Raw genomic sequence first — 21,080 nt, forward strand, 5'->3', positions numbered from 1 at the left:
CCTGTCCTCTGGTCCGGAAGGTGGCCGGCTGTCCCCGGCCCACACAGGGTGCTGCCTCAGCGCCTCTGTGCTTCTGCCTGTTCCAGAAGCTGTCAGGTTCTCTGGCGCACCCTCTCACCTGTTCAGACTAATTTCCTAAGTTCGGCGGGTCCCGGACCAAGATGGCGACCGCTGCTGCTGTGGCTTAGGTCGCCTCCCCAGCCGGGCGGGCACCTGTCCTCTGGTCCGGAAGGTGGCCGGCTGTCCCCGGCCCACACAGGGTGCTGCCTCAGCGCCTCTGTGCTTCTGCCTGTTCCAGAAGCTGTCAGGTTCTCTGGCGCACCCTCTCACCTGTTCAGACTAATTTCCTAAGTTCGGCGGGTCCCGGACCAAGATGGCGACCGCTGCTGCTGTGGCTTAGGTCGCCTCCCCAGCCGGGCGGGCACCTGTCCTCTGGTCCGGAAGGTGGCCGGCTGTCCCCGGCCCACACAGGGTGCTGCCTCAGCGCCTCTGTGCTTCTGCCTGTTCCAGAAGCTGTCAGGTTCTCTGGCGCACCCTCTCACCTGTTCAGACTAATTTCCTAAGTTCGGCGGGTCCCGGACCAAGATGGCGACCGCTGCTGCTGTGGCTTAGGCCGCCTCCCCAGCCGGGTGGGCACCTGTCCTCTGGTCCGGAAGGTGGCCGGCTGTCCCCGGCCCACGAAGGGTGCTGCCTCAGCGCCTCTGTGCTTCCGCCTGTTCCAGAAGCTGTCAGGTTCTCTGGCGCACCCTCTCACCTGTTCAGACTAATTTCCTAAGTTCGGCGGGTCCCGGACCAAGATGGCGACCGCTGCTGCTGTGGCTTAGGCCGCCTCCCCAGCCGGGTGGGCACCTGTCCTCTGGTCCGGAAGGTGGCCGGCTGTCCCCGGCCCACGCAGGGTGCTGCCTCAGCGCCTCTGTGCTTCCGCCTGTTCCAGAAGCTGTCAGGTTCTCTGGCGCACCCTCTCACCTGTTCAGACTAATTTCCTAAGTTCGGCGGGTCCCGGACCAAGATCCAGTGTCTCTGGTTTTATGTGGAGTTCTTTGATACACTTAGACTTGAGCTTTGTACAAGGAGATAAGAATGGATCAATTCTCATTCTTCTACATGAAAATCTCCAGTTGTGCCAGCACAGTTTGTTGAAAATGATTTCCTTTTTCCATTGGATGGTTTTAAATCCCTTGTCAAAGATCAAGTGAGCATAGGTGTGTGGGTTCATTTCTGGGTCTTCAGTTCTATTCCATTGATCTACCTGTCTGTCACTGTACCAGTACCATGCAGGTGTTTTGTTTTGTTTTGTTTTGATCAGAATTGCTCTGTAGTACAGCTTGAGGTCAGGCATGGTGATTCCATCAGAGGTTTGTTTATTGTTGAGAATAGTTTTTGCTATAGGTTATTTGTTGTTCCAGATGAATTTGCAAATTGCCCTTTCTTACTCTGTAAAGAATTAAGTTGGAATTTTGATGGGGATTGTATTGAATTTGTAGATTGCTTTTGGCAGGATTGCCTTTTTGACTATTAATCCTGCCAATCCATGAGTGTGGGAGAGTTTTCCTTCTTCTGAGATCTTCTCTGTTTCTTTCTTCAGAGATTTCAAGCTCTCATATTACAGATCTTTCACTTCCTTAGTTAGAGTCACACCAAGATATTTTATATTATTTGTTACTATAGTGGAGGGTGTAATCTCCCTAATTTCTTTCTCATCCTGTTTACCCTTTGTATAGAGAAAGCCCACTGATTTGTTTGTGGTAATTTTATATCCAGCTACTGCACTAAAGCTGTTTATCAGGTTTAGGGGTTCTCTGGTGGAATTTTTGGGGTCCCATATATATATATATATATATATATATATACTATCATATCATCTGCAAATAGTGATATTTTGATTTCTTCCTTTCCATTTTGTATCCCCTTGATCTCCTTTTGTTGTGGAATTGCTCTATCTTGGACTTCAAGTCAAGTACTATATTGAGTAGGTAGGGAGAAAGTGGGCAGACTTGTCTAGTACCTGATTTTAGTGGGATTGCTTTCAGCTTCTCTCTATTTAGTTTGATGTTGGCTACTGGTTTGCTGTAGATTGCTTTTATTATGTTTAGGTATGGGTCTTGAATTCTTGATCTTTCCTTGACTTTTATCATGAAGAAGTATTGGATATTGTCAAATGCTTTCTCTAACGAGATGATCATGTGATTTATGTCTTTGAGTTTGTTTATATAGTGGATTACGTTGATGGATTTCTTTATATTAACCCATCCCTGCATCCCTGGGGTGAAGCCAACTTGATCAAGATGGATGTTCCTTTTGATGTATTCTTAAATTCGGTTTGCGGGGATTTTATTGAGTTTTTTTGCATCGATATTCATAAGGGAAATTGGTCTGAAGTTCTCTTTCTTTGTTGGATCTTTCTGTGGTTTAGGTATCAGAGGAATTGTGGCTTCATAGAATGAATTGGGTAGAGTACCTTCTGTTTCTATTTTGTGGAACAGTTTGAGGAGAGTTGGAATTAGGTTTTCTTTGAAGGTCTGAAAGAACTCTGCACTAAACGCATAAACGCATCTGTTTCTGGCCTTTTTTTTTTTCTTTTTTGGTTGGGAGAGTATTAATGACTGCTTCTATTTCTTTAGAGAAAATGGGACTTTTAAGATCATTAATCTGATCCTGATTTAACTTTGGTACCAGGTATCTCTCTAGGAAATTTCATTCATTCTTTCCAGTTTTGTGGAGTATAGCCTTTTGTGGTAGGATCTGATGATGTTTTGGATTTCCTCAGGTTCTATTGTTATGTCTCCTTTTTCATTTCTGATTTTGTTAATTAGGATACTGTTCCAGTGCCCTCCAGTTAGTCTGGCTAAGGGTTTATCTATCTTGTTGATTTTCTCAAAGAACCTGCTCCTGGTTTGGGTGAATCTTTGAATAGTTCTTTTTGTTTCCACTTGGTTGATTTCAGCCCTGAGTTTGACTTTTTCCCCTGCAATCTACTCCTCTGGGGTGAATTTGCTTCCTTTTGTTCTAGAGCTTTTAGGTGTGCTGTCAAGCTGCTAGTGTATGTTCTCTCTAGTTTCTTTTTGGAGGCACTCACGGCTATGAGTTTTCCTCTTAGGACTTCTTTCATTGTGTGCCATAAGTTTGGGTATATTTTGGCTTCATTTTCATTAAACTCTAAAAAGTCTTTAATTTCATTCTTTATTTCTTCCTTGACCAAGGAATCATTGAATAAAGAGTTGTTCAGTTTCCATGTGAATGTTGGCTTTGTATTATTTAAGTTGTTTTGCAGATCAGCCTTAGTCCATAGTGATCTGATAGGAGTATGATATCATTTCAATATCTTTGTATCTATTAAGGCCTGTTTTGTGACGGATTATATGGTCAATTTGGGGGGAGGTTCCATGAGGTGTTGATAAGAAGGTATATCCTTTTGTCTTATGATAAAATATTCTGTAGATATCTGTTAAATCCGTTTGTTTCATAACTTCTGTTTTTTTCCACGTGCCTCTGTTTAGTTTCTGATTCCAGGATCTGCCCATTGCTAAGAGTTTGGTGTTGAAGTCTCCCACTATTATTGTGTGTGGTGCAATGTGTGCTTTGAACTTTACTAAAGTTTTTTTAATGAGTGTGGCTGCCCTTGCATTTGGAGCATAGATATTCAGAATTGAGAATTCATCTTGGTTGATTTTACCTTTGATGAGTATGAAGTGCCCCTTCTTGTCTTTTTTGATAACTTTGGGTTGGAAGTCAATTTTATTCAAAATTAGAATGGCTATTTCAGCTTGTTTCTTCAGACCATATGCTTGGAAAATTGTTTTCCATCCTTTTTCTCTGAGGTAGTATCTGTCTTTTTCCCTGAGGTGGGTTTCCTGTAAGCAGCAAACTGTTTGTCCTGTTTGTGTAGCCAGTCTGTTAGTCTATGTCTTTTTATTTGGGAATTGAGTCCATTGATATTAAGAGATGGTAAAGAAATGTAATTGTTGCTTCCTATTATTTTTGTTGTTATAGTTGGGATTCTGTTCTTGAAGCTGTCTTCTTTTAGGTTTGTTAAAGGATTACTTTCTTGCTTTGTCTACAGTGTAGTTTCTGTCCTTGTGTTGGTATTTTCCCTTCCTATCCTTTGAAGAGCTGGATTCGTAGAAAAGATATTGTGTGAATTTGGTTTTGTCATGGCATTCTTTGGTTTTCCTTCTGTGGTAATTGAGAATTTTGCTGGTTATAGTTGCCTGGGCAGGTGTTAGTGTTCTCTTAGGGTCTGTATAACAGGATCTTCTGGCTTTCATAGTCTCTGCTGAGAATCTGTGTAATTCTAATAGGCTTGTTTATATGTCACTTGACCTTTTCCCTTTACTGCTTTAACATTCTGTCTTAGTGCATTTGTTGTTCTGATTATTATGTGTCAGGAGGAATTTCTTTTCTGGTCCAGTCTATTTGGAGTTCTGTAGGCTTCTTGTATGTTCACGGGCATCTCTTTCTTTAGGTTAGGGAAGTTTTCTTCTATAATTTTGTTGAAAATATTTGCTGGTCCTTTAAGTTGAAAACCTTCATTCTCATCTACTCCTATTATCCGTTGCTTTGACCTTCTCATTGTGTCCTATATTTCCTGGATTTTTTGAGTTAGAATCTTTTTGGATTTTGCATTTTCTTTGATTGTTGTGTCCTTATTCTCTATGAAAACTTCTGCACCTGAGATTCTCTCTTCTATCTCTTGTATTCTGTTGCTGATGCTTGCATCTATGGTTCCTGATTCCTTTCCTAGCGTTTCTATCTCCAGAATTGTCTCCCTTTGGGTTTTCTTTATTGTTTCTAGTTCCCTTTTTAGATCTTGGATGGTTTTGTTCAATTCCATCACCTATTTGGTTGTGTTTTCCTGTAATTCTCTAAGGGATTTTTGTGTTTCTTCTTTAAGGGCTTCTACTTTTTTAGCAGTGTTTTCTTGTAATTCTTTAAGGGATTTTTGTGCTTCCTCTTTTAAGGCCTTCTACCTGTTTAGCTGTGTTCTGTATTTCTTTATGTGAGTTATTAATTTCCTTCTTAAAATCCTCTACCAGCATCATGAGATACGATTTTAAATCAAAATCTTGCTTTTTGGGTCTGTTTAGGTATCCAGGAGTCGCTGAGGTGGGTGTGCTGTGTTCTGATGATGGTGAGCAGTATTTGTTTCTGTTAGTAATATTCTTAGGTTTGTCTTTCGCCATCTGGTAATCTCTGGCGTTAGTTGTTCTAGCTGTCTCTGGCTGGGGCTTGTTCCCCCTGTGATTCTTTAGCCTATGTTAGCATTCCTCAGAGTCCAACTTTCTCCTGAGTCTCAGTGGTCAGAGTATACTCTGCAGGCCACCTCTCCTCTGGAGGGGAAGGTGGGCAGATGTCAGGAGCTCAGATCTGCTTCCTGGCTGAAGATCTTTATTCTCTTTCATAACTATCCTGAATTCAATACCATCATATTACCTTCCTATAGTTTCTGGGATTTAATTTTAAATAGAGTTTCAGTAAAGACCAGTTTTGTTGTTTTTTAAAGATGAAGTTTTATGGAATATTTTTTCTTGCCACATTGAAACAGAAATGAATAAAATCATAAGAAAATCTTAGCAAATTATACAAAACATTGTTATTAATCAAAGAGCTTTTGAATTACAAAGGAATGAAAAGTTGAGAAAGAAATTTAAAAACGAAATGAAATTGGGAAGATAATAGTCCAGAATGTGCTGACTAAGTACTTGGAAAGGTCATAGAGCAGTCAATGACAAAGTAGAAAGAAGGCTGCGGTTAAACCCAACTGCATTTCAACAAGTAAGACCCCAAGGAGGCTAGGAAAGAAGAGAGAACAACCAAAGAACAACAACAAATGGTCACTGAAAAATCATCCCTGGTTGATCTGAGAAACAAACAAAAAAATCAACAAAAAAGAAACAAAACAACAACAACAAAACAAACCCCCAAAACAAAAGCAAAACTTAATAAAGCTAGGAAAAAGAAAAGATTCCAAATGAAAGAGGAGACGCCACAACGTAGCACCACAGGACTTAAAAGATGACTAGAGATCATCATGAATGACTGTGTGATGATGGGCTTGACAACTTAGAAGAAACAGATGAATTCCTGTTCCCTTTACTGAGGTTGCAGGGGATGGGGCACTAGGTTACAGCTGGGTAGCCAGAGGGATCCCAGCCTGTTCCTGTCAGTAGGGCAACCACAAAGAACAGGAATGCAATGCACATTTCAGAAAGCTAGCAAGGATTTTAAAGCTTTCACCATAAACGAGACAAGTTTTCAAGGAGATTTGTTTAGCCTAGATTAGATAATGCCAATGTATGCAAGTAGCCTATTGGTATGTATTGATATGTAGAATGTCATGCTGCTATCCATCAGATAAAAACAAGGTGAAAGAGATCTTGTAGACAGTGGCTGACATTGGAATGAGCAGCCAGTGTGGAATAGACTCTCTAGGTTTGGGTAATAGACACTCATAATCAAGTACCATCGGGGCTTTTGTGACGATTTCCTGATAATGTCCAGGCAAAGGAAGATCTGCTGCTGATGGTTGTGTCTTCCCAGAGGTCCTGATGTGCTTAGGAAGATGAGCCACCCTTATAAATACTCATGTGAAGCATTTTCTATATTATTTATATTATATATATATATATTATATATATATATACTTATAAATACTCATGTGAAGCATTTTCTATTTTATTTACTAACATTACTTAATTTTTCTATTTTAGACAGGAGTCAAGCACCAGTGGCAGCAGACTGCTCCATCATTCCATTTAAATATCAAACAGGAAAACCCAATTCTAGAACCCTATACTGTTAAAAATGAGCAGTCGTTTGGTAAGAACTTTATTTTTATTTATTTATTTATTTATTTTTATTAAAAGCATGATAGTTAATAAAACCATAAATTACAAAAACCAAGCAGGACACGTCATATAGAAAAATTTCTTCTATACATTTATTATCATAAAACAATTGTTTCTAGTTCCTAGTTACTTGAGGCCAGCCAATTCTGTTTGTGAAAAAAAAAGCACTTTTTCATTCTAGTTTATTCTCTCATCATTTCACCTGTACAAGCACATACATAGACAGACACATATACAACCCCCCCCCCACACACACACACTACTACTTCTTCTTCTTCTTCTTCTTCTTCTTCTTCTTCTTCTTCTTCTTCTTCTTCTTCTTCTTCTTCCTCTTCGTCTCTTCTATTATCTTTTCTCCCCCCCCCCTCTCTCACAGGTCCCCAACCCCTTCCTCCTAGCAAGTTTCTTCTGTATTTATTTAGGGTTGCCTGCACAAACTTGGGAAAGGTAACTTCTGGTGGCTACCACTGGGTGGGACCTTATGAGCCCACCCCTCTTCACAAAGTTGATGGACCTTCCCTTTCAAAACCTTTTTTTCTAAGTATGTCCTAAGTTGTTGATAATATTTCCAAATTAGTCATCTAAACAACAACTTTACTCTCGAGCCTGAAAGGGTAATAACTCAGTCAGTAAACATGAAGATATGGACCTGAGTTCCCTCTCCACATCCACAGAAGAGGCCAGCAGTGGCTGTGTGCCCTTACAGGCTCAGTGCTGAGATGAGATAGGGGGTTCCTGACGTTGACTAGCTAGCCATCCAGCCTGACCCAGGAGCTTCAGGTGACCGAGATCAGCTTCTGCACACGTGTGTACCCAGAGATGCATATGGACATCTTTAAACATTCTAAAGGTGACAGAGATCAGCTTCTGCACACGTGTGCACACAGAGATGCATATGGACATCTTTAAACATTCTAACGTACAAGCACTTATTAGATTGCTCACATTTAACATTCACATGCTTTTGAAACCAGGGATCTTTTACATGTTTCTTGAATAGTGTAACTTTGTTTTTATCATAGTCTAAATTTTAATCCTTTTAAAAGACTCTAATGCAAATGTAACTGAAAATATCTATTATATTAAAGCACCACACAGTTCAACAATATTCTTAAAATAATTAGAGGATTTCATCATGGTGACTTAAAGTAGGCATTTAATATTTTTGTAGTAAAACAATATACATTAGGATTCTTTGAGATGTGAATGTAAAGTATGGAATATTTTTCTAGATGGTGCGGCAGCATCTTTCCTAAGGGCGCACAAGCTTTAGCTTACCTTTTACATGTACAACTGTTGCCTTTTAAATTTAAGCTGAATACATGGAACACTACCGGAGAAAAGGGAAACTTCTGGACCAAATTGATGATGACCGTTCTGCACCATCAACTTCCAGATCAAAGGTCAAATCTCCACATAAGGAGAGAGAGAATCTCAGAAGCACCCTTGTCAAAGTCATTATGTGAGTGCTGCAAGCTACCTGCATGTTACCTCAGTAACAACTGGGAAGTAATAACTGAAAATATAAGCACCCTGTACATCTCTAGGGGATTCCTCCAAGCCTTGTTATGGGGAGGTTAGTCTAAGAATAGAGAAGGGGAGAGTTTGAGTCTACCCCGGTTAAGTATGTCTCACTTTTAAATAGTAAAAGGTGCCTGTGCTACTATGTGATGTCAGTCAAGTGAGCGAGGACTCGGTGGGAGTGCTGGCTGTCATCATGGTGGCTGCAAGAGGATGTGGTTGCCTCTCACCCCCATGTTGTCTGTTCAGGTGATATGATGACTTTCATATGATATGTTGAGGGCCTCCTCATGTGGAAGGGTGAACATGCCTGGGTTTCAGAGCTCTCCATGGAGAGGGGTGGAGGCTCTGATGATCCCGTCTTTGCCCTGTTCTCACACAGGTTTGTGTAGGTTGTTTGGTGCTCCTCTCTTGCTTCATTTTGACTCTCAGGGTGCTAACAACTACCCATGGAACACATAGGATTTCATGACCCATTGTGGTAAGTGGCTCAGTCATAGAAGGCCACTTACTTCTTCCGTGGGCCATTTCTCTATCTGGACCTCTTGAGGGGAACTGTGAGTACTAAGAGCTTACAAAGAGCAAGTAGAGGTGTGTGTGTTCTCACAGATGGATGTGAATGTGCTTTCTGTTTGCTTATTTGATTGATTGATTGATTGATTGAATGATTTCATCCAGGATCTTACTATATAGTCCTGGATAGAGTCAAATTCACAGTCCTGCCTGTGTCCCTCAAATGCTGGAGGAAACACAGGCATGTGCCATTGCATCTAGTCTAGAGTGGTTTTGAGTTTGCTGTTGTTGATGCCATAAGAATATTAGCATCTTGGGGGCACTTGCATCACTTTTGTTTTCTTTGCATGAGCTCACTCAGATCAGCTGGTGTCAAATCAACACCAGATTCTTAGGAGAAAGAGCCGGAATTACACATTTGTAGAAGAAATGTTCCTCACCCCTATTTCTGGTATTGTGGGTTGAACCCAAGGCATCATGCTGTATTACACTGTATTGTTGAAGCACAAACACAATTCTCTTTTAATTTTTATTTCAAGATAGTGTTTTATTATATAGCTTAGAACTTGGCATCATTTTTACATCAGCCTCAGTAATAGCTGGTACTGTCGGCATGTGCAATAACACCTGGCAAAAAATAGGATCTTGTTTTGTTCCTTCCTACTCTTCGAGCCCTCCTCTTTCCTTCTTCTTTCCTTTCCTCCTATACCTGGATGGATTAGATATAACAATTTTACATGCATAAAAATAGCACTTAGTGAGTAAATGACCAGCTCTTTGGAAAGTTACTGACCAGCTCTTTGGAAAGTGATTCTGTTTGCTTAGCTTGGTCCCCATGCAGTGCTGATTGGTCAGTCAGAAGGGCCCCAGTTAAACCCCACAGATACCAGAGCATGGGTTGGCTGACAAGAGCTTCCTTGATGCAACTTCTTTTAATTTCTAGGCCTCATTTTAAAAAGGAAAGAAAGAAGAACACATCTTGGGTTTCAGTTTGATGTAGGGTCTCAGTCTGAGTTCCTCATTTCATCAGGCTTATAGAATTATCATCTTCCTCACTTGAGTGGGAAGACCCAAGGCCCCAGCCACATAAGCACAGCTATAATCTCAGTATTTTTTGCTAGCTCTGCCTTGACATTTTCTTTTCAATTTAAAAAATGTGTAATTTTCCCATTTCCTCCCTTCACCCTCTCCCATTCCCATGACTTTTTTCTTCACCCCTTCCATGCTCCTACCCCGATTTCTTTCAAATTTGTGAAAGGCTTTTTTTTCTCTTGATTATTATTGTTTTACACACCCACACACACACCGAGTTAAATAGAACCTGCTGAGTCTGTTTACTGTGTGTGTGTGTGTGTGTGTATGTATATATATATATATACACACATATACATATACATATACATATATTCTGTATATATGATTTCAGGGCTGGCCAACAGATACTAGATAACCAACTGGGAGTTTACCCATAGGAAAGACAAATTCTCCCTTCTTGGTTGTTAGTTGCCTGTAGTTCTTTTTCTAAGGGTAGAGCTTTTATGAGATTTCTCTCTTCCATATTAGCATATCCATTGGTATTGTCATTGTTAAAATCTTGTTTAGGCAACAATGTTGTTGAGGTGTCATGGATATAACTTCCTGTCATCTCTAGGAGATACAGCCTCATAGCAGACTGCCTAGTCCTTTGGCTCATACAATCTTTCTTTCCCCCTTTTCTCAGTGTTCCTTAAGTTTTAGATGCATGGGTTGTTTTGTACATCTATTTATCAGTACTCTGTACTCCAGGATCAGTTGTTCTTCGCACTGTGACTAGTTATGGTTTTCTGTAATGATCTCCGTCCGTCTTACTCTGTCTGAGGAGTGAGAACTATAAGGCTAAGTGTTTAGAATGCAGTTAGGAATTATTCTGTTCTAGTACAGTGGCAGCAGTAGGTTCTTCTCTGAAATCCATGACGTCACTAGCCCTGGGCAGTTAAAGAGGTTTCTGGTACCAGACATGATTTCCCTATTGTTGAGCTGTCTTTAAATCCATTTAGGTATCTGTAGGTCACCACAGGCATGCAAGTGCCACTATTTCACCTTTAGGGCCATCTTGGCATGCTGGTTAGTGTTGTGGTTCACAGACATCACTACTAATGATTCCCCTTCCTTGGCAGCTTCTGTCACTATGAAAGCTGATTCACAAGGTGGAGACTTTCAGGTCAGGTCCAGCTGGGATCTCCGGAATCCTGTATCTGAAGTGGAGTTTTCAGTAATAGGGACTTACCTTTACTCTCTGAGAGGTAATCGATGACCGCATCCATAGTCTTTGTTGTTTATGGGAGTCTCTTAGACTCCCATGAGCAACAACTTGAAAGGTTTCTCATGCTTGATATTGGTGTTTTTGTTAGATGCCCTATGGCTCTTTTAGAGAGCATTGTCAGCCCAATGGCATTGCTTCATCTAAGATATATAGGTAATTTTAGCCAAATGTAAAAGAATATGATTCCTTAAAGCTTTTCCAAATATTCCTACTGTTGCTTGTTCCTTTACCCCATTTGTACTGACCTACTTTTCTCCTCCCCAGTTAAAAAGCTCTCCCCACTTTTCCACTGCCCCCTTTATTACACGTCTATCCTGCTATTTCCCTCTCTAGGTCTTCTTCTCCCAATGGTCCCTGTTTACTTAACTGGTGTCAGCAGTTTCTAACCTGGTTTCTCCAGGATACACACTCACAGCTGAAGATCTGTATCTGGGAGCCTCAGGTGAGGGAGGACAAGTAGGGTTTGTCTTTCTGGGTCTGGGTTACCTCAGTCAATATAATGGTGATTATCAAAGGTTGGAGAGAATTTAGGTGGATCATGAAAGGACATGAAACATCACATATACAGGAGGAATAAGAGGTATTTTTCCAGACAATCTTTGCAGAACAAGGGGAAGTAAAGCAAATAAAAACTATGTATATAAGATCACTGAGGTGAGTAAATTTAAAAAGTTTTCTTCTGGAAAAAAAAGTATTAGAGTAAAATACAGTAAAAGGCAGTCCATGTTACTAGACTTAATTGTACATTGTATTAATAAGTCACAGTATCACCCTTCACTTAATCATTATAACTTTGCTTATGACAAACTTATCACTAAATTAAAAGACATACAATTACAATTTATGAACTGAATATGTAAATGAAGATGTAAGCTGACTTTTTGGGTTGAGGGAGCCACCTTCTTTTCCTAGGTTTTATTATAACTAGGTGCTACATTTTTGACAAATGCTTTTTCTACTGAGATGACCATTGGCCTTTCTCCTTTATGCTCTCATAAATGATACATTTCACTAATGGCTTTCCTAAGTTTCACTCAGTTACTACATACCTTAGTTTATATAATATTGCTGGATTTTATTTGCTAAATTGTTGAATGACAATTTGAAATTTATATTTATGTACAGAAAGCTCAGTAGTGCACCTTTAACCTAGTTTCGTGGCAAGTTCCTTGGTCTTTGCTTTTTCCAGCTTGGCAGGGCAAGTCACCCATTTGGACTGTTGGCTCACCACCATTTCTGTGTAACTGGTTCTGGTAGGTTCCACCAGCCTATCCAGAGTTCTTTAGTCTTCCCAGTTAATAGGAAAGCAACAGTGTTCCTACATGTGTTCCTGAGGACCACCTGCCCAGCCTTTGATGATGCAGTAGTCCCCTCCCCAGTAACATTGCAACACAGGACAGGCAGGAAGGACAACAACCGGGTAAGGCATAAGGCTACATTGTGTTCAAACAATATCAGCTGAGCCTTCCTATCCTCTTCCAAAGTCAGAGCAGTATTAATGCCTTCTTGAAGCACAGGTGATCTCTTCATGAGGATGGACTCTGCATGTCTGCCTTTTTTATGGCTGAAGCAGTGGGGAACTATATACAGTCCATGGCTCAGGGAACTGGTTTATTCTCTGGTGATTACAGAACATACTGTTCCTGCAGCAGGCAGATGCAGTTGGGATACGGAACAAAGTGAGGTGGGAGGGAGCCTCATTTGCTCTGGACATCCTATCCAGCACCCTAGTTCCCAGGCCCTTGTTCATAGAGAGGATGTGTAACCCTTTGGGCGTTCAGCTTCTTCACAGCAGCAGGTCACAGGCTCCGTCTTCCTCTCTTCTTCCTTTCCTTCTGGACTTGTTCCACTGAAGGAGAGAGAGATTTGCTGTTTTGTGACGATTTTTAAAAAGGTGAAAAGTTTGGGCCTGCTGCATCATGTCTCTAGCTCTGTTATCCAGTCTCTACTAGCCACATAAAATAAATTGGGACTGTGAGCTTTTTCTCTGTTTTCTGAAGAAGTTTCTGTAGAATTAGTTGGATTTCTTCCCTGACAGAATCCATTAGTTAGACTACCTGGACCTGAAATTTTCTCACTTTGAAATTAATTACTAATTTAATTAATTTGCTTGATATTGACCTAGTCATATTTTATATTTTTTTCTGGAGCCCTGTTTGGAACATTTTTTTCCTTTGGGGTATGTGTTGCTCCCTTTCCGCTATCTAATTTTCTGTGTAACTAGCTATCAAGATAATCTCATTTTCTGCCACCTTTGGTACCAGTTGACTCTGGGTGAGGGCCTTTCTGGAGGCACCATGCCAGTTGCTTGCCATCCTCCTTTGACAGAGGGACAGAAGCATTTTAAGCTGTTGTCTGCCTTCTGTGATTGGTTCTCAGTGCCTGCCTTTTCTTCTTGTCTCCTCATAATCATGGGTTAAAATAATGTCACTTATGTTTTCACACTTGGAAAGAAAGGGATTGCTGGTGCTATTTTGAACTAAAAATGTCTTAATTTTATAAAGAGTAAAATATCAACATAATTATTTTTTTACTTTTGAAAAATAAAGTATATCCTATTTTTTTCTTTTATTTTCTTTTAGTATAGAATAGAGTTTGTTTGGGAGTCATGGAAAGAGAAGTTGAGAAGGGACTACAGGCAGAGAAAGATGAGTGGGGAGAGAGACAGACAGACAGACAGACAGACAGACAAAGAGAAGGAGGAAGAGGAGGAGGAAGAGGAAGAAGAAGAAGAGGAGGAGGAGGAAGAGGAGGAGGGGGAGGAGGAGGAGGAGGGGGAGGGGGTTAGGAGGGAGGGGAAGGGGAGGGGAGGGGGACTCTTTGGAAAGTGAACCCATCTGCTTAGCTTAGATCCTCATGCCATGGTTACTGGTCAGTCAGAAGGGCCCCAGTCAAACCCCACGGACACTGGAACATAGGGCAGGTGACAAGATGCAACTTCTTTTAATTTCTAGGCCTCATTTAAAAAGGAAAGAAAGAAGAACACATCTTGGGTTTCAGTTTGATATAGGGTCTCAGTCTGAGTTCCTCATTTCACTCAGGCCTATAGAATTATCATCTTCCTCACTTGAGTGGGAAAACCCGAGGTCCCAGCAACATAAGCACACACTGAGAGAGAGCAGGGAGGGAGAAGGGGAGAGATGGAGGAAGGTGTCAGGGAGAGAGGAGAGAGAGAGAGAGAGAGAGAGAGAGAGAGAGAGGAGAAGAGAGGAGAAGAAAGGAGGAGAGGAGAGGGGAGGGGAGGGGAGGAGGGGAGGGGAGAAGGAGGGGAAGGGAGGGGAGGGGACAAGGAGGAGATGGGGAGGAGATGGGGAAAGGGAGTGAGGAGATGAGAGAAGGAGAGAGGGAGAGAGAGGGGGAGAGAGGGGGAGAGAGTGGGAGAGAGGGGGAGAGGGAGAGAGTGGGGAGAGGGGGAGAGAGGGAGAGAGAGGGAGATCGGGGGAGAGAGGGAGAGAGAGGGAGAGAGACGAGGAGAGGGGGAGACGGGGAGGGAGAGAGGGAGAGAGAGAGGGAGAGAGGAGAAGGGGAGAGAGGGGCAGAGGGGGAGAGGGGAGAGAGGGAGAGAGGGAGAGAGGGAGAGAGGGAGAGAGGGAGAGGGGAGAGAGGGAGAGGGGAGAGAGGGAGAGAGGGAGAGAGGGAAAGAGGAGAAAGAGGAGAGAGGCGAAAGAGAAGAGAGGAGAAGAGGAAGAGGAAGAGAAGAGGAGAGGAGAGGAGAGGGAGAGGGGAGGAGAGGAGGAGGGGAGGAGGGGAGGAGGAGAGGAGGAGAGGAGGAGAGGAGGAGAGGGAGAGGGAGAAGGGGAGGGGGAGGTGGAGAGGGAGAGAGGGGGGAGAGGGAGAGAGAAAGAGAGAAGAGAATGAGAAGAGAAGAGAAGAGAAGAGAAGAGAAGAGAAGAGAAGAGAAGAGAGAAGGAGCAGAGAGCTACCCTATTTTTTTTTTTTAACTAGGGAAAGCATCTCCTACTCTGATTGCTTCAGTTCGGAATGAATGCCATTCTTGAAAGAGCATGGCTGCTCAGACTCACACAAGGATGCAGAGATACCTCTTTCCATATGTGATTAGCTGTGTGACCAAAGGAGGAGATATTTCTTTTCTCTGACATTTAATTTCTTCTTCTGTGAAGTGGGGATAATTATGACTTTGAACACTACATATGAGGCTTAGAAATAATGCTTGTAAACCCACTAAGGGCTTGACTGGTGGTGAATAACTCTTATAGTTTCTGGTGAGCAGAATGTAGACACATGGGTCTGTAGAGCTGAGGGGATGGGATGTTGACACTCTCTCAGAGAGTCCATAGTGGTTTCTACAAGCCTAGTGGTCTTCTTCCCTTCCGGCCTTAGTGACTACACCTTTCTAGGCATTATTCACACACAGGGTGAAAGGTGGATGCTGATGATGTAGGAAGGCTGGCAGGATGGGGTTTTATGCACTAAAAACAACCACAAATGCCACTGACTGAAGTCATGCATTTAGAGTGGTGCACTGTGAACCCCAACTTGATGATCTGAAAACACAGTATTATTTTTATTAGCTCCGTTTTGGGCAAGCAACAGCATAATGAGATTACATTTGTGGTTAGAATAATCAATTCTTGTCTTCTTACCTACTTAATATTTTGAGTATCCCCCACTACTTTCATATTCATATTCTTTTGTTTGGTAAAGATTTATTGATTACCTATCATGTATTAAATTAAATGGACTTTTCTTGCATACTTAAAAACTACAATATGATGTTCACTGAAAATAGGATTCTTGGAATTAGAAAAGACAAGTTGAGAGATCTATCCTGGGTTCCTACTTTAGTATGGTTTCTTAGAAACATTTTCAATAAATCTTCAGCATCTGCTACTCAATCAGTAAGGGGAACAGGTGTTTTTTATTCAGTACCACTGATTTGTATCAGCAGATGACACTGGGTTCTGGACCACAATGCAGAAGTGAAAGTTGGCCCAGGACAACCTGTTATTTGTGCTGGAGCTGTAAACTATGCCTTTCTGCACAGTGGAGCCCCAGAAAACTTCAGCATGGTTCATGTTTGGGACAGCTTTTGAACTGAATTATATTAATCACAGGAGTTTTATGCACATAAACTTAAAAAAGGCAAAGGAACAAATGAGTTTCTATGTTGCTTGGAGTCAACGTGTATGTCCCTAGAGATCTGAGACAAGGTCTTCAGAGAGTGACTGTGTTTTCTGCAAAACAGTTCTTGAATTTTCTATCATCATTTTATTTTAATCACATTAATAAACAACATATTTTAGGGATAATACAAGAATATGCTTTGCAAGTTCAAAGCAGAGAGAAATCAGTTTTGTAGTAGTGAAAGCAAATAAGCAAAGGCCACTGCAGGGGATGCTTCACATGAAGTAGGTCTCAGAGAGCATGTCTAGTCATCTCCGCACACATGGAGAGAAAGAGGTACCAAGCACACACATGGAGAGAAAGGGGCACCAAGCACACACGTGGAGAGAAAGGGGCACGAAGCAAATATGTCCAACCATTTATTTTTCTGGTGATTTAGTAGAGAATAGTCCTGATGTTTTTAAACCCATGTTTTGTGTTTGATCTGTCTTTGTACCGTTCTGACTCATCTTTGTTTATCACTGTCTTAGGCAACAAGATGGTGGTTTAGAGTCCGATGTCATTGATGAGAGCGGTATTCCAAAAGTGGCTACTTCTCCAAGAGAGAAAGACATCTTGGTAACAACTCACTTCTGTCAGTAGAACTGCAAATAGAAGGAAGAACTCAAAATACTGCATGTCCTTGAGAATTTTCTGTCCTTTCTTGTGTATCTTTGTGTGTGCAGGAATGAACAGAGAGTTTCATCAGATTATTCTATTAGATTGAGTGTTTTCTCTCTTGCCACCTAAGATCCCACTTAAGCAATTCCAAACCTCCGTGATCCCTTCCTAAAGTTTGTCTCAGTCATATACATCCTTATCCAACATTATTCTTTTATGATAATTTTTCTGAGTTATGATAATAGATATTCTAAAAAGCACATTAACTTATTTTACAAGCAATAATTCTGGTGTTTCAAATATATAAACATTTTTTGAATGTATGCATTAAGAATTATAACATCATAGACTAGAGAGATGGTTTAGAGAACTGGCTGTGGTACTGGACCCGGGTTTAATCCCAAGCCCTCACAAGGCAGTTTATAACCACAGGGAGTCTAACACCCTTTTTCAAATTCTATGGACAACATGCATGCATGTAGTGAACAGACATATATGCAGACCAAACACATAACATATACAAAAAATAAAAGCATTGTGAATTTGAAAATACTTTGAATTTTAATTTTTGCCCCAAGTGCTGTGTAAATAATTATGGAGAATGGAGAATTATCAGATTTTAAAATGAGAATTAACATGTATAATATTTATAGCACAATAAAGGATAGAAATGTGCTGTCTTAATCAGTGTTTTACTTCTGGGCCTGGCATGGTTTTTGAAACCTCAAAGCCCACTTTAGTGACATATCTCCTCCAACAAGGCCACATCTCTTAATCAGTCCTTCTGAACAGTTCACCAACTAGGGACTAAACACACAAATATATGAGCCTATGCCTTTCCTATTCAAACTAGCACAATTCAGTTCTGTTGTATGCTTCTAGAGTTAGTGTAAAAGAATACTGACTTGAATGCAGCTTTTATGATTGACCTCTGATCATCAAACATAAAAGTGCAGACCTAATAATATGTTCCAAAAGTTTGCAAACATCGACCTGCAATTGAGCATGTACTCTATTCCATACCTCGTCTATTTGATGATGTAACTTTGACGCTTATGGTATAGATGTAAACTAAGAAAAATTGCTTTTGCTTGCAGGAAATAGCATTTTAAAAACTTAAGAGATCTCAAACAATGCTTATGTGACTTTCACAAAAGTGCTTTGTATTATTTATAAATACTTTGTTCTCCCCAGATGAAATTTCCACTGTGGTTTTGTTTTCTGACCCTACTCTCCTTTACTGCAGTACTAAATCTCTGCCTCCTCACTTATCACAGAGGTATTACTACTACATTCGCCATGGAATTGATAGTGATCATGTGGCCCCATTGGAAGACTCTTGGCTGGAGCATGTATTACAATTGGTTCCACAGCATCTAAAAGTTATGACTAATAGCATCATGGTCTTGTCAGATGAGATAAGAGAAGATTATCTTCTTAGTGTAAAGAAATCCATAGGTAAGTTGCTGTGTTTTCTACTTTGAGTATGTGTTACCTTAAAGGCAAGTTTTTTGTTGTTGTTGTTGTTGTTGTTTGTTTTTTATATATATTTTTATTAGGTATTTTCCTCATTTACATTTCCAATGCTATCCCAAAAGTCCCCCATACCCTCCCCCCTACTCCCCTATCCACCCACTCCCACATTTTGGCCCTGGCATTCCATTGTACTGGGGCATATAAAGTTTGCAAGTCCAATGGGCCTCTCTTTCCAGTGATGGCCGACTAGGCCATCTTTTGATACATATGCAGCTAGAGTCAAGAGTTCAGGGGTACTGGTTAGTTCATAATGTTGTTCCACCTATAGGGTTGCAAATCCCTTTAGCTCCTTGGGTACTTTCTCTAGCTCCTCCATTGGGGGCCCTGTGATCCATCCAATAGCTGACTATGAGCATCTACTTCTGTGTTTGCTAGGCCCTGGCATAGTCTCACAAGCGAGAGCTCTATCTGGGTCCTATCAGCAAAATCGCACTAGCGTGTGCAATGGTGTCAGCGTTTGGAAGCTGATTATGGGATGGATCCCCGGATATGGCAGTCACTATATGGTCCATCCTTTTGTCACAGCTCCAAACATTGTCTCTGTAACTCCTTCCATGGGTGTTTTGTTCCCAATTCTAAGAAGGGGCAAAGTGTGCACTCTTTGGTCTTCATTCTTCTTGAGTTTCAGGCGTTTAGCAAATTATATCTTATATCTTGGTTATCCTAAGTTTCTGGGCTAATATCCACTTATCAGTGAGCACATAATGTGTGAGTTCCTTTGTGATTGGGTTACCTCACTCAGGATGATGCCCTCCAGGTCCATCCATTTGCCTAGGAATTTCATAAATTCATTCTTTTTAATAGCTGAGTAATACTCATTTGTGTAAATGTACCACATTTTCTGTATCCATTCCTCTGTTGAGGGGCATCTGGGTACTTTCCAGCTTCTGGCTATTATAAATAAGGCTGCTATGAACATAGTGGAGCATGTGTCCTTCTTGCCGGTTGGGACATCTTCTGGATATATGCCCAGGAGAGGTATTGCGGGATCCTCTGGTATTACTATGTCCAATTTTCTGAGGAACCACCAGACTGATTTCCAGAGTGGTTGTACAAGCTTGCAATTCCTCCAACAATGGAGGAGTGTTCCTCTTTCTCCACATCCTCACCAGCATATGCTGTAACCTGAAATTTTGATCTTAGCCATTCTGACTGGTGTGAGGTGGAATCTTAGGGTTGTTTTGATTTGCATTTCCCTGATGATTAAGGATGTTGAACATTTTTTCAGGTGCTTCTCTGCCATTCTGTATTCCTCGGGTGAGAAATCTTTGTTCAGCTCTGAGCCCATTTTTTAATGGGGTTATTTGATTTTCTAGAGCCCACCTTCTTGAGTTCTTTATATATATTGGATATTAGTCCCCTATCTGATTTAGGATAGGTAAAGATCCTTTCCCAATCTGTTGGTGATCTTTTTGTCTTGTTGATGGTATCTTTTGCCTTGCAGAAGCCTTGCAATTTTATGAGGTCCCATTTATCGATTCTCCATCTTACTGCATAAGCCATTGCTGTTCTATTCAGGAACTTTTCCCCTGTACCTATATCTTCCAGGCTTTAACCTATTTTCTCCTCACTAAATTTCAGTGTCTCTGGTTTTATGTGGCGTTCCTTAATCCACTTAGATTTAACCTTAGTACAAGGAGATAGGAATGGATCAATTCACATTCTTCTACATGATAACCCCCAGTTGTGCCAGCACCATTTGTTGAAAATGCTGTCTTTTTTCCACTGGATGGTTTTAGCTCCCTTGTCAAAGATCAAGTGACCATGGGTGTGTGGGTTCATCTCTGGGTCTTCAATTCTATTCAATTGGTCTACTTGTCTGTCGCTATACCAGTACTAATCAGTTTTTATCACAATTGCTTTGTAGTAAAGCTTTAGGTCAGGCATGGTGATTCCACCAAAGGTTCTTTTATCCTTGAGAAGAGTTTTTGCTATCCTAGGTCTTATTGTTATTCCAGATGAATTTGAAGATTACCCTTTCTAATTCATTGAAGAATTGATTTGGAATTTTGATGGGTATTGCATTGAATCTGTAGATTGCTTTTGGCAAGATAGCCATTTTTACAATGTTGATTCTGCCAATCCATGAGCATGGGAGATCTTTCCATCTTCTGAGATCTTCTTTAATTTCTTTCTTCAGAGACTTCAAGTTCTTATCGTACAGATCTTTCACTTCCTTAGTTAGAGTCATGCCAAGGTATTTTATATTATTTGTGACTATTGAGAAGGGTGTTGTTTCCCTAATTTCTTTCTCAGCCTGTTTATCCTTTGTGTACAGAAAGGCCATTGACTTGTTTGAGTTAATTTTATATCCAGCTACTTCATTGAAGCTGTTTATCAGGCTTGGGAGTTCTCTGGTGGAATTTTTAGGGTGAGTTATATATACTATCGTATCACCTGCAAAAAGTGATATTTTGACTTCTTCCTTTCCAATTTGTATCCCCTTGATCTCCTTTTGTTGTCTAATTGCTCTGGCTAGGACTTCAAGTACAATGTTGAATAGGTAGGGAGGGAGTGGACAGCCTTGTTTAGTCCCTGATTTTAGTGGGATTGCTTCCAGCTTCTCACCATTTACTTTGATGTTGGCTACTGGTTTGCTATAGATTGCTTTTATCATG

The 21,080-nt window shown here is 41.0% G+C and overlaps 1 protein-coding gene across 2 annotated transcripts in view; it reads left to right on the forward strand.

Moving 5' to 3' along the window:
* Nucleotides 1–21,080, forward strand: part of Dnah7c (dynein, axonemal, heavy chain 7C) — a 382,050-nt gene that overhangs the window by 23,620 nt on the left and 337,350 nt on the right. For both annotated transcript variants that reach the window (XM_011238631.3, NM_001310335.1), the window contains exons 4-7: nucleotides 6,708–6,816; nucleotides 8,160–8,307; nucleotides 16,797–16,884; nucleotides 18,204–18,384. In XM_011238631.3, the coding sequence (XP_011236933.1) occupies nucleotides 6,708–6,816; nucleotides 8,160–8,307; nucleotides 16,797–16,884; nucleotides 18,204–18,384 (526 nt within the window). The remainder of the gene's footprint in view (nucleotides 1–6,707; nucleotides 6,817–8,159; nucleotides 8,308–16,796; nucleotides 16,885–18,203; nucleotides 18,385–21,080) is intronic.

This window comes from Mus musculus, chromosome 1 (genome assembly GCF_000001635.26).
Source record: "Mus musculus strain C57BL/6J chromosome 1, GRCm38.p6 C57BL/6J".
In the NCBI taxonomy this organism is placed as follows: domain Eukaryota; kingdom Metazoa; phylum Chordata; class Mammalia; order Rodentia; family Muridae; genus Mus; species Mus musculus.